At 33.3% G+C, this 10941-nt stretch overlaps 1 protein-coding gene across 2 annotated transcripts; it reads right to left on the reverse strand.

Annotated features, from left to right (window-relative positions):
* Nucleotides 1-1430: 1430 nt before the first annotated feature.
* On the reverse strand, nucleotides 1431-7690 carry LOC106766678 (phosphate transporter PHO1 homolog 3). Of its 2 annotated transcripts, none has more exons than XM_022783162.1 (13): nucleotides 6990-7690; nucleotides 4808-5174; nucleotides 4672-4720; nucleotides 4512-4583; nucleotides 4285-4414; nucleotides 3999-4119; nucleotides 3625-3883; nucleotides 3429-3533; nucleotides 3295-3339; nucleotides 3023-3172; nucleotides 2354-2614; nucleotides 1889-2025; nucleotides 1431-1768 (listed from the first exon to the last, which is right to left on the reverse strand). In XM_022783162.1, exons 1-13 carry the CDS (start codon nucleotides 7570-7572, stop codon nucleotides 1654-1656), a joined length of 2394 nt encoding a protein of 797 aa, XP_022638883.1. In that variant the 5' UTR covers nucleotides 7573-7690; the 3' UTR covers nucleotides 1431-1653. The 2 variants fall into 2 exon arrangements, with proteins under 2 accessions (XP_022638883.1, XP_014506876.1); XM_014651390.2 differs by having other exon boundaries at nucleotides 2336-2614; nucleotides 6990-7688.
* Nucleotides 7691-10941: the final 3251 nt, after the last annotated feature.

Genomic DNA, 10941 nt, shown 5'->3' on the forward strand with positions numbered 1-10941 from the left:
TTGAAGGAAATAAAAAGTCAAGAAAATATTTGAAAAGGTTTGACAAAACCCAACTCGAACGAATACAAGTAATAAGCCTAATTTTTTTGTGGATTATTCAAGAAGTTTGACAAATTAACAGTGTTTGATGAATATCAAAGTTGGAGAAAAGTTCTTAAACGAGGAAGGAATTTAAGTGTTAGAATGAAATTTTCATTTAAATAGGTTCTTGAATTGTGACTCTATTATCAAATTAGAATCAAAGGTTGTTGGTAAAAATTAAAGGATTGTTAATAGAAATTAAAGAGATGGATGATATGATATGTGGTTTGATTCTTTCACTTGGTAAAAGTTTCTAATTCAGTTTAGTAAAAAAGTTAGGGAGTATTCAAAATTGTCAACTAATTAAAACTCCTTAATTCTTATGATACAATTTCAAAGCTTTTTGAGAGAAAAAAAAAAGGTAATATGAGAATTAAGCAGATTGAATAAAAATCAAGGCACCATTAAATTCAAATTGTCCAATTTAATTAAACGATAAAATTTGAAGCAATGTTAATCAAAATAGCTCAAAGAAATTAAACACACTGCTTGATCGAAATAAAATAAAACACACTAATTAAAAAATAAAAATAATTAGGTACAACATCCTTTTTCAAATGTAAAAGAAAAAACAATTAATGAATTAGTTCTAATCAATTCCATCCAAATCCAAATGTGTCTAAGACAACGGCTTAATTAATTAATTAATTAATTATATTGCTTGTTTATTATCTATGACGTATTACTGAATAAAACAATTAAATTAAATAAATAAACAAAATAGCACATTTCAAAAGCTACAGATATACGCATATAAGCTATAAAATTTGTTGCATGATTTTTCTTAATAAGGGCTGCTATCTTCACCATACAAAATAACTCATGAATATCAATCAATCATTGTATACAATGCATCTGCATTCTCATGCACTTATTCAATAAATTTTAGTGATTTCATTTCATTTCTTAAATCACTATTAAAATTGTTTATATTTAGCAGAATTTTCCCTACTAATGTTCCGTAAGACTTGGTAAAACGGCAGAAAATTACTCCAAATTTATTTTTTACGAATTTGACTTCGAGACAATTTTGACAGAGTCATTATTGTAAGTTTTTAATATTTGTTCATATACTTCCAAAGAATGTATTTATTCCCTCACTCGTGAGATCAGATGGATACATTCTTGATTTATTCAGTCGCTATCACAATTATTATATTTATGCACAATACAAATTATAATTTTCTTCTCAACACTATTTCCTACATACTCTCATTTCATTGACTATTTCTTTTAGTTTAAAATAATAAAATTTAATGATCTTAAATTTCTTTATATTTAAGAAATCAAATTCACACCTTAGAGTTTGAAGTTTAATGATGTTTATCTCTATACTTCCTTGAAACTCCTCCACCTCTTATACTTGTGACATTCATTATTCTTGAAAAACTTGTACTAATGTTTATTTTCTTTCAACAAATAAACTTTATTAAAGGTTTTTATTAACTTTTTGAGAGAATAAAAAATGCATCCACATGTTATATTAAATCAGAATATTCTAACACTTATCTTTTCAGGTATATATCACGAGTGAAGAAACCTAATTTATCTGTGCTTGCTGTTCCTGACAAATTACTCATTCTTATCTCCATCTTCATCATCATCATCATCATCGTAGTTGAAGGGTAAAGGCACAGACTTGAATGCACGGTACTTGCCAACATTGTTCAAATGCTCATTCTCCACCCTGAACCACGTAAATGGAAGAATGAAAATGAAGCTTTGAAATAAAGTTCGAGTAAAATCTTTTTCCTTTGTGCCATGCAAAAACAGAACTACACCAAAATCTTCTTTTCCTCTTGGTTACCTAAAAAAGTTCCACATGCCACGACGAATGATCTCTAAGCTGGCAACAATGCTGATCATGGCTTGTCTATGCAAGAAGGAGAAGTTGAAATTCAATATTGTTTGTAACCATGCAAACCTTAACAAGACATTCAGCACCTGTGTATGGTTTCAACAAGTCATTAACTTACACATAATGTACGAACAATATATAAGAATTGAAACTCATAATGTATGAGTTAGACTCACGTCTTATTGGTATTGTATATGATTTCTACATCAAGAGTTCTATACACCTTAAGTGAATGCTGATGCATGCTTTATGGGGTGAGGCATTGAGACAGTTAAATTTTTGTTTAACATATTTTGTACTAGCAGCAGTTCTCAGAAGAAAAGCAGAAATTCAACATTAAAATCTTAGAAAATGTCCAAGTAGAATAAATTTTTGTTCCCGTTGTTAATTATATACCATAGCTGCGAAATATACACTTTTCTGAGGGATCAGGAGTTTGTCTCTGAGCCATCTGTTCCTAGAATGTCTTTGGAGGAGGCCCCAATCTATGACTATGTCCCAATATGTGGAGAAAATGGCTGTGGATATTGAGAATATCCAGGCCATCACTTTCCAACGCGTTCCTCCATCAAGAGTATCCGCTGTTCTGAGGCAAACGGCTGCAATAGTGAGGAAATACTTCAACCCGTTATATCCTTGCATCATATCTTTCTCCTCGAACAGGCGCCTTAGGCACTGACATGAGAAAGAAGAAGATCATTTCACAGTCTCAATCATTTCTTAATCAAAAGCATGCACATATATACTTTCAAAGTCAAGGGCATGTTTCAATAAACAGCTTAAGGTAACTCTAAATTCATGTTAGGATAAACTTTTCCATGAGCACTCACACAGAAAAACATATAACACTGGAGTAAATTTATCTTTTAATCTCTTATTTCGATAATTTCACTATGAATCTTGTCGAAACCAGCGAAAAACCTATAAGAGGGTCACAGTTGTCAAAAATATAACCCAACACTTTTAATTAATTCCCAACACAGTTGCTTATGTGATAGAAACCCTTCCAAATGCTCCATGTGTACCTTGTTTCTATACTGAAAGCTACAATGTGTGCGGAGGAAAATGGAATGAAGTGTGTACCTGAAGAAAGCGAGACCAGTATGGAATCACAGCGACAATGAATGAGAAAGCAATGAATACCCTTCTTGACTTGCAATCTGTTTCTCTATGTTTGAAGTCACCCCAACCATAGTAGCATATGTAGAACTCAAAACTTCTCAGGGCTTGAACCTGAGTAGGTAGAGAAATCATTTTATCTGAGTGACATTGATCATGGAAGGGACAATGGGACTACAAGCTGTAACATTGGAGGCAGAAAAGTAAAGTATATCCCATTTTGGCTTTTCGCTGACCTGGCTTGTAAATTGATCGGCCATGAAGAAATCTGGCAGTGTGACCTGAACCAGTGTTAGTGATCCGAGAAAAATCATTTTCAAAATAAAGGGGATCTTTAATAAATTATCTTGGCTCCACAATTTTTCTTTACCTTGTATAGAGGAGCACAGATGCAGTGAAACACACATGTAAGGAAGAACACTCGGCTTGATCGATATACGATGTTTAATGGACATAATAAAATGGCAATCACAATCTGCAGAGTAAAAATGAATTCACTACGTACCTTTAGAAAAAAAAAAAAAAAATCTATAGACAAACTTAATGTGATAGAGTAATAGCCTTACTAGAACCAAGATAAGGGGCAAAAGTTCAGTGAATGGTTTGAAATCATTTGTCACAGGATCTATTTGCATGTCTAGATTTACAAGCACGCTGGTTAGTGCCAATGCTGCCAGAAAAAAGCTAAGGAGAAGGACTTGATTGTAGCCTAAGTCAGTGCCTTGCTTAAAACCAAATATGAATGAATGGTTCACTCTGTATCGCCTCCAGAAGTATATATTAGCAGCATACATCAGCATGTGTAAAACTACAAATCCAAATAAACTGCATAAAGTTTGAAAACGATGTTAGCCACGTTTTTCTGCTTCTTTTTCAGATTAGAAAGGCTTAGAAGTTCAGAAACAAACAAGACATCTTCAAAATCAGAAAATAAATTTGCCTGTAAAGAGGAAACATGATTTCCATGTATTTGCTACTTCCTGAATGATCCATGATTTTACGCGTACGGACAATTAGAATAAGAGCCACTGTTAGAGCAGCACTGCATCCGGCAGAAAAACCTGAGGAGCAGTTACATGTGTTCAAGACCATGAATATGTGTGATATATATCTGATGAATTTTGTGAATATACAAAGTCAGGGGAAAGTACTCATTTACACACAAAAATTCCATATTTTTTTATGCATAGCTATGTAACATACACACACATCAAGTACTGGTTTACCCATGGAAAATGTAATTCTGTGCCTTTCTCTCTTTGGTTTAGGTCGCAGGATGCGCATTCCTTTATTTCGATTTGAGTTGGAAAAGTGCTTAATGAATACATTTTCCACCCTCTCCATAAGCCTGGTGAACTGCAGGGAAAAGTGATTCAGAAAACTAAGTAATAAGCATTTCACATGCATTCAAAATGATTATGTCAAGGCTTAGGTCCATATATGCAATTCTGACCTCATCAGAGCTCCCAAGGCAGGAGCTATCAACCATTTTCATGTAAGCTTTTGCTGCACCTCTTGATGTGATCTAAAGCATGAAGCAAATGGGAAGGAATAGGCAAAATTTTGTTTGGCTTTAAGAAGAAGCTTCAAGGTATTAAAAGTTGAGTAATTACCTTGTCATATTTCTTCATTATCTTTGAAAAGGCCAACATATTCAGAAATCTGTTTCATGAAGTACATACAAAACCATAAGAAACGTAAAGGCAATACAACTACTGATGTCAAAGAGATTGTGATAGCATCTAGTACGTGTAGTTCTTTAGAAGTCGAAGCTTGTTATAAAACTCAATAAAAGCCCGTCTGAGTGCGTCTTCTACTTTGCTCAAATTTTCCTTGGTGAAATTTAACTCTGCTTGACCAGGGTATTTGATGATGCCTCTTATAGTTGAACGAGGAGTCTCATATGTGTTATTTAGCTGCACTCGATTAAGTATTTCCACAGAAGCAGGTTTGATGGGTTTGATGGGTCTGATATTCTTCTTCTTGTTTTGTACTTCAACCTTTTTGTTGGTAGTTTCAATCACTCTACCTTTGTCATCATTCTCAAACTTCTCTAAATGTCCATCATGGGAACTTCCTTCCTCTTTGATATCTTCAATTACCGTGGAAATCCTTCCTGTCCATGCACCAGAAAACGACTCAACGCATAAACTGAGAACTTTTCTACCATTCAATTTAAACATTGGAATTGAGTATACTATAATGATGTTATGAGATGAGGTTATAAACTGGATTCATCAAATGATACTACAAGATTATGTCATCAAATCGCAGGAAAAGCAAAAACAGTATGTGAAAAATAAAAATCAACACATACATAGTTTTACGAAATTCAATAACTGCATTCACCAAGACCAGTTATTTTACATGACTTGTTATCACCAAGGATAATTGAAGCTCCTTCAAGTTTTGTAAACTCATAGAATCATAGGCGATTAGGTGTCATATGAAACAAACACCCAGAGTTGAAGATGCATTCACAATCATCAATACTACACGACACGATGAGGACCTCTAATGATTCATAACCTATTCCACCATAGCCGCTTCACCAGACGCAGATGGACCATCAAACTATTTACCAACCTCAAATAGTCTCAGAAGATAATACTTGCTTGTGTGTCCTTCCTTCTTATAGTGTAACAAGTGTAGACATTTAACACTGTTCCATGAGGAGTCTTTGACTTCAACCTCCATCTAAGTCCTCTGATATCCCTATTAATTGATCTCCCCTTTGCTCGTTCAACTTCTTTGAGCTCAAAGCAACTTGAACCTCCTCAAGAGCGAGATTCTCTCTTCCATGCGTCTTAGGTAGAGAACATGACAACAACAACACTTGATCTTGTCAATATTTTCACTGCTCATCTTGTACAAGTACAACACTTGCTTCAAATACAATCGATTTACCAAGGACTTGGCCATGTATAAGCTTTCAAGCTTCGTCCGTTGCAGTTTTCTCCTTCGATACATACCGTAACACCTTATTTCTGATAATAAATAAATATGAAGATATTCATCCTTGTTGAATGCCTCTATTTAACCTTTTTGTACGGTTTGCTTTATCATATTTTATTTGAAAAATATTTTTTAGCAATATTTTTTAACAATTATTTTACATTATTATTAAGATATCATAGTTCATTTTATTTTATTTATGATAATACAGAATGAGATTTTATATTTGACATACATAATTTTTTTTTAATCAGTCATAGTACAAAATTTATAATGAAAATACAAAAAATAAAAATACAGTAAAAAAAACAACAGAAATTAACAAGTATTTCACTAAATTAAAAGAAAAAGTGTTTTTATTCTTATAATTCAAGTGTTTAGAATGTTTGATTAATCAAACATTTCTTATTACTAAGTATAATGTATTATAAATATAAAATAAAAATTATATACACATATATATATATATATATATATATATATATATATATATATATATATATATCAGTTAATAAAAAATTAATCTCTTGGAAAACCCAAAGCCTGAAAAACGTGTCCCAACAACATTTTTCTTTAAACATAGTCCCCACACAAAATTGACCCCATTATAACCATAATTTACACATACCAAAATAAAATCACTGATTTTTCTGGAGATGACTGTGACCATATCTGCAAATAGCATTTATTAACAGATTTGAATGGGTTCGAAAATGGTCTGCTGAAAAATGTGCAAATGGAGAAGTAAATCTAAGAGATTTGATAATTTGTCTGCTCTAAAGTAAGGAAAAACAGTTTTGGTAACTAAGGAAAATGAAATTACTAACTTTAAATTAAAGAATTTAACCCCTGTGAAGCGAAAATTGGTTCAAAAAGAATTGAGCAAACAGTAAGTAACCAGTCACTGAGCTAAGGTTGAAATTCAGCAATGTACAAGACTGAAATGCAGCAAGAGCAGATAAAGATGGAAACTTACTGTTGAGATGGGACCCCCTGGGTGTATTAGCATGCAAAACTGTGGTTGAAGCAGACACATCAGAAGCAAGACGAGTCATCTCAACTGAGCAATCAAATGACTGAGTTGGATTCTCAACTTTTACCCTGAATGCTACCAAAGCATCCATTTGCTTATTCAGCTCAGCTGCTTCCTTCATTACTTCTTCAACTTTGGACCTATAGAACCTCACCACTTTGTTGAACTCATCATCAAGCCTCCTAAAGTACACCAACTCGTACTCTCCACCTTCTTCCGAAGCCATGAGAAAGGTGGTTTCGTAGTTTTCATGACCATCTCGCAGCACTGAGTGCACCAAAATGGGTTGGTTCTCAATGTCCTGCTCGGGGCTCAAGGGTTGGTAGTGCCTCTGTGTGAGGCCACTGAAAGTTCTGTAGAGTGATAACTTTCGGTTTAGACCTGATGGGCTGCCACTGGAATGAGTCTTGTTTCGCTGCTTGTCAAGTATTATATCTTTCAAGAGGGATTTCAGGTAGCCATAATTCATGTATGCTTCCTGCCATTCTGCTACCATTTGTGCAGCAAATTCCTTCCCAAACTTCATTTTCTTTTTGGCTTTTTTGTGCAACCTTGATTCTAGCTTTTATCAAGAGTGCTTCCTTGGAGGCTTCTGATAATCTTTTGCAAGAGGAAGTGTTTATTGCAGAAGGTGGGGTCCACGATGTCCCATACAGGCATTAATAATTGGTTAGGTTTTGTTTCTTTTTCACCTTGAGTTGGTAACATATAAACCTAATTTTCTGCAAACTTGGGACAGTGAGGCTTCAATGTCATGTAAACCAATCGCTGGAGCTCAAGAGAAACAGGCTAAATCAATAGTATATTTGACTTTTAACTTTCATGTGTCACCTTTCATGGAATCTTATATATTATTTTAATTAAAATATAACTTAATTAAGTTTTAAATAATTCATGAAATTAAATATTTTTATTGTGTTTTTATTAAAAAATTATTTAATTAAATACTTGAAATTAATTTTTCTTTTGAAAAAATTATTATTTTATTACACACACATAAATATCTTAAAACTTATTCAGTCCTATCAATTTAAATAATTGGGGACTTTTTGCTTAACTTAACCTAAAGGTGAAATATTTAGGATTAAGTCATGTCCGATTACACCAAATTTGTTGTGACTCACGGCTGTTTTTAAGGAATGCAATTTCAGTTTGAATAATAAGTACAGCTGATTTAAAGGAATTAATGAGCTTTAATGTTAAACATTTTACCTAATATTTTATACGGGGCAGATTAATATCCACAGGTAAATTAAAGATATCGATGAATTTGAATTTTGAAAAAAAAAATCAAATTAAATGTTAGGCTACACATATGCAAATTATTTAGTTGATACCGCAGCTAATTTAGTTTTTGTCTATACACAATACTCTAATTTGAAATAATTAATTTAAATTACAAATTTTAGATATTTTTAAGGTTTAATACATCATTTGGTCACTTCTTTTGGGTGTTTGGTTCAAAATGATCCCACCTTTGAAAAAAGTTCAATAAGGTCTCATATTTCATTAAAAATTGTTCAATATCGTCCTTTTCACAGACGCAGTTAAAATCATAACGGTGTAGATGCTAGCGTGGCGAAACATTAATGACCTGTTTACTTCGATGCTTACGTGGCGCTGAAGTCATTTTAATGTGTAAATATTTAAGAAAAAAATAAAATGACAAAAAATAGGTTAAAGTAAAATACCCTTGTCTGATTACGCCATCTTTGGGTTGAAGCAGTTGCCTATGGTGCTGTAGTGCAAGGAAGCATTTTGAGCGGAGAGTGGGGTGAAGAAACCAAAGATATCCTTCTCTTGGATGTGGCTCCCCTTACCCTTGGAATTGAAACGGTTGGTGGAGTGATGACAAAGTTGATTCCCAGAAACACTGTTATCCCAACAAAGAAAACTCAAGTGTTTACCACCTACCAGGACCGGCAGACCATTGTCTCCACTCAGGTTTTCGAAGGTGAGAGGAGTCTCACAAAAGACTGTCGTCTGCTTGGGAAATTTGATCTGTCAGGAATTCCTCTAGCTCCAAGGGTTACCCCTCAAATTAAAGTGACCTTTGAAGTTGACGCAAATGGCATCCTAAATGTGAAAGCAGAAGACAAAGGCATTGGAAAGTCAGAGAAGATAACAATTACAAATGAAAAGGGACGTTTGAGCCAGGAGGAAATCGAGAGAATGGTCCGTGTTGTTGTGAAATTAGTGAGCCTAATTATTTGGGGCTTAGGATTTAATTTGATTTTGTGTTAAATTTAGGTATTTTCATCGATTGACCATGATGTAATTAGGGTTTCCAACTGTCGGTTCCATCTCCAACCTCTGATTCTCTCTCATTACCGTGAAAGACCGGCCACTTCTAAGTGATAAGGTTTTTGTATCAAACCAATATTCTATCCCCATCAGATTGTTCCCATGCCTGGTTCATTAAAAAAAAGGAAATTATGAAATACTTATTAAAACTTAATTTAAGATGACTTGTTCTTCTTCTTATTTTGGTTGTGGCTGTTTTTCTGATGACAGAGAAAAAGGAGGGTTTGGGACTTGACTTTGGGTTGTATTATAAAAAATGGTGTAACTCTTTTTCACTGTCAAGTTTTGCAGATGCTACTACTACAATATAGAGCTTTGCATTAATGTCAATGAAAGGCTATGAGAGAGAAAGAGAAAACCATACAGGTTTGTCGTAGGTGGTGAGGAAAATAAAAAGAAAGAAAAGTGAGAGAGAAATGATGCACTTACGTCATCTTAATTTTTTTAAATATTTACATAGTGTAACGACACGTATTTATAAAACTTTCCAGCTCACTCACTGATGAGTGCATATTTATGCCCACATTTATGTTTTAGAATTCAAATTTTTTATGAGATTCTTGTGCTTAAATGATTGATTTAAAATGAATTTGTGAGGATTGGATTTATTGGGTTTGAGAATTAAAGATGCTTAAAATATGATTCTTAGTTGCATAAATTATTTTGAATGTTCTAATGTTTATTTGTGCAGCGGAAGTTAGAATTTTATTCATTTAAAAGCATGAAATTGAATGGTCAAAGATGTTCCAATCTGGTCAACTCAGGGCTCTTATGCAATTTTGAAAAGAAAGAGATGGCTAATGTGCAATTAGAGGAAAATCTGGACTTATGTGTAAATTTGAATAAAATAAAAAGGGTTGAAATGTAATTTTGGGCAAGTTTAAATCTGTTAGATATTTTTAAAGATATTTTGGAGAAAATATATCTTAAGATATTTTACGTGATATTGTTAAGACAGATTTAAACTTGCCCAAAATTACATTTCAACCCTTTTTATTTTATTCAAATTTACACATAAGTCCAGATTTTCCTCTAATTGCACATTAGCCATCTCTTTCTTTTCAAAATTGCATAAGAGCCTTGAGTTGACCAGATTGGACCATCTTTGACCATTCAATTTCATGCTTTTAAATGAATAAAATTCTAACTTCAGCAGCACAAATAAACATTAGAACATCCAAAATAATTTATGCAACTAAGAATAATATTTTAAGCATCTTTAATTCTCAAACCCAATAAATCCAATCCTCACAAATTCACTTTAAATCAATCATTTAAGCACAAGAATCTCATAAGAAATTTGAATTCTAAAACATAAATGTGGGCATAAATATGCACTCATCACTCACGTTTGGCCATGGTGGCATTAGCTGTCAAAGATCCATTAGCAACAGGCAATTTCGTAGGAGGAGTTATGATTGAGCCATTAATATGACCATAAAGGGCTTGTCCTTCAAGAAGAGGAAGGAGCTGACGACGCCAGAGAATGAAATTGGTTGAGGTGAGGCGTATGTTTAACATGTGGATCATGGTGTTAAAGGAAAAAGCACCATCAATATTAGCCATAGGGAAGAAAAGAAAAGAAGAAAGG

The sequence above is a fragment of the Vigna radiata genome, chromosome 7 (genome assembly GCF_000741045.1).
Source record: "Vigna radiata var. radiata cultivar VC1973A chromosome 7, Vradiata_ver6, whole genome shotgun sequence".
In the NCBI taxonomy this organism is placed as follows: Eukaryota; Viridiplantae; Streptophyta; class Magnoliopsida; order Fabales; family Fabaceae; genus Vigna; species Vigna radiata.

Excerpts from the sequence above, each read along its gene's own strand:
- LOC106766678 (XM_014651390.2), bottom strand. The coding sequence starts at position 7,572 with ATGAAGTTTGGGAAGGAATTTGCTGCACAAATGGTAGCAGAATGGCAG. Across the intron at positions 5,175-6,989 it reads CAGGGGGTCCCATCTCAACA|GAAGGATTTCCACGGTAATT; the intron begins GTAAGTTTCCAT and ends GTGCATGGACAG. Across the intron at positions 3,884-3,998 it reads ATCATGTTTCCTCTTTACAG|TTTATTTGGATTTGTAGTTT; the intron begins GCAAATTTATTT and ends AACTTTATGCAG.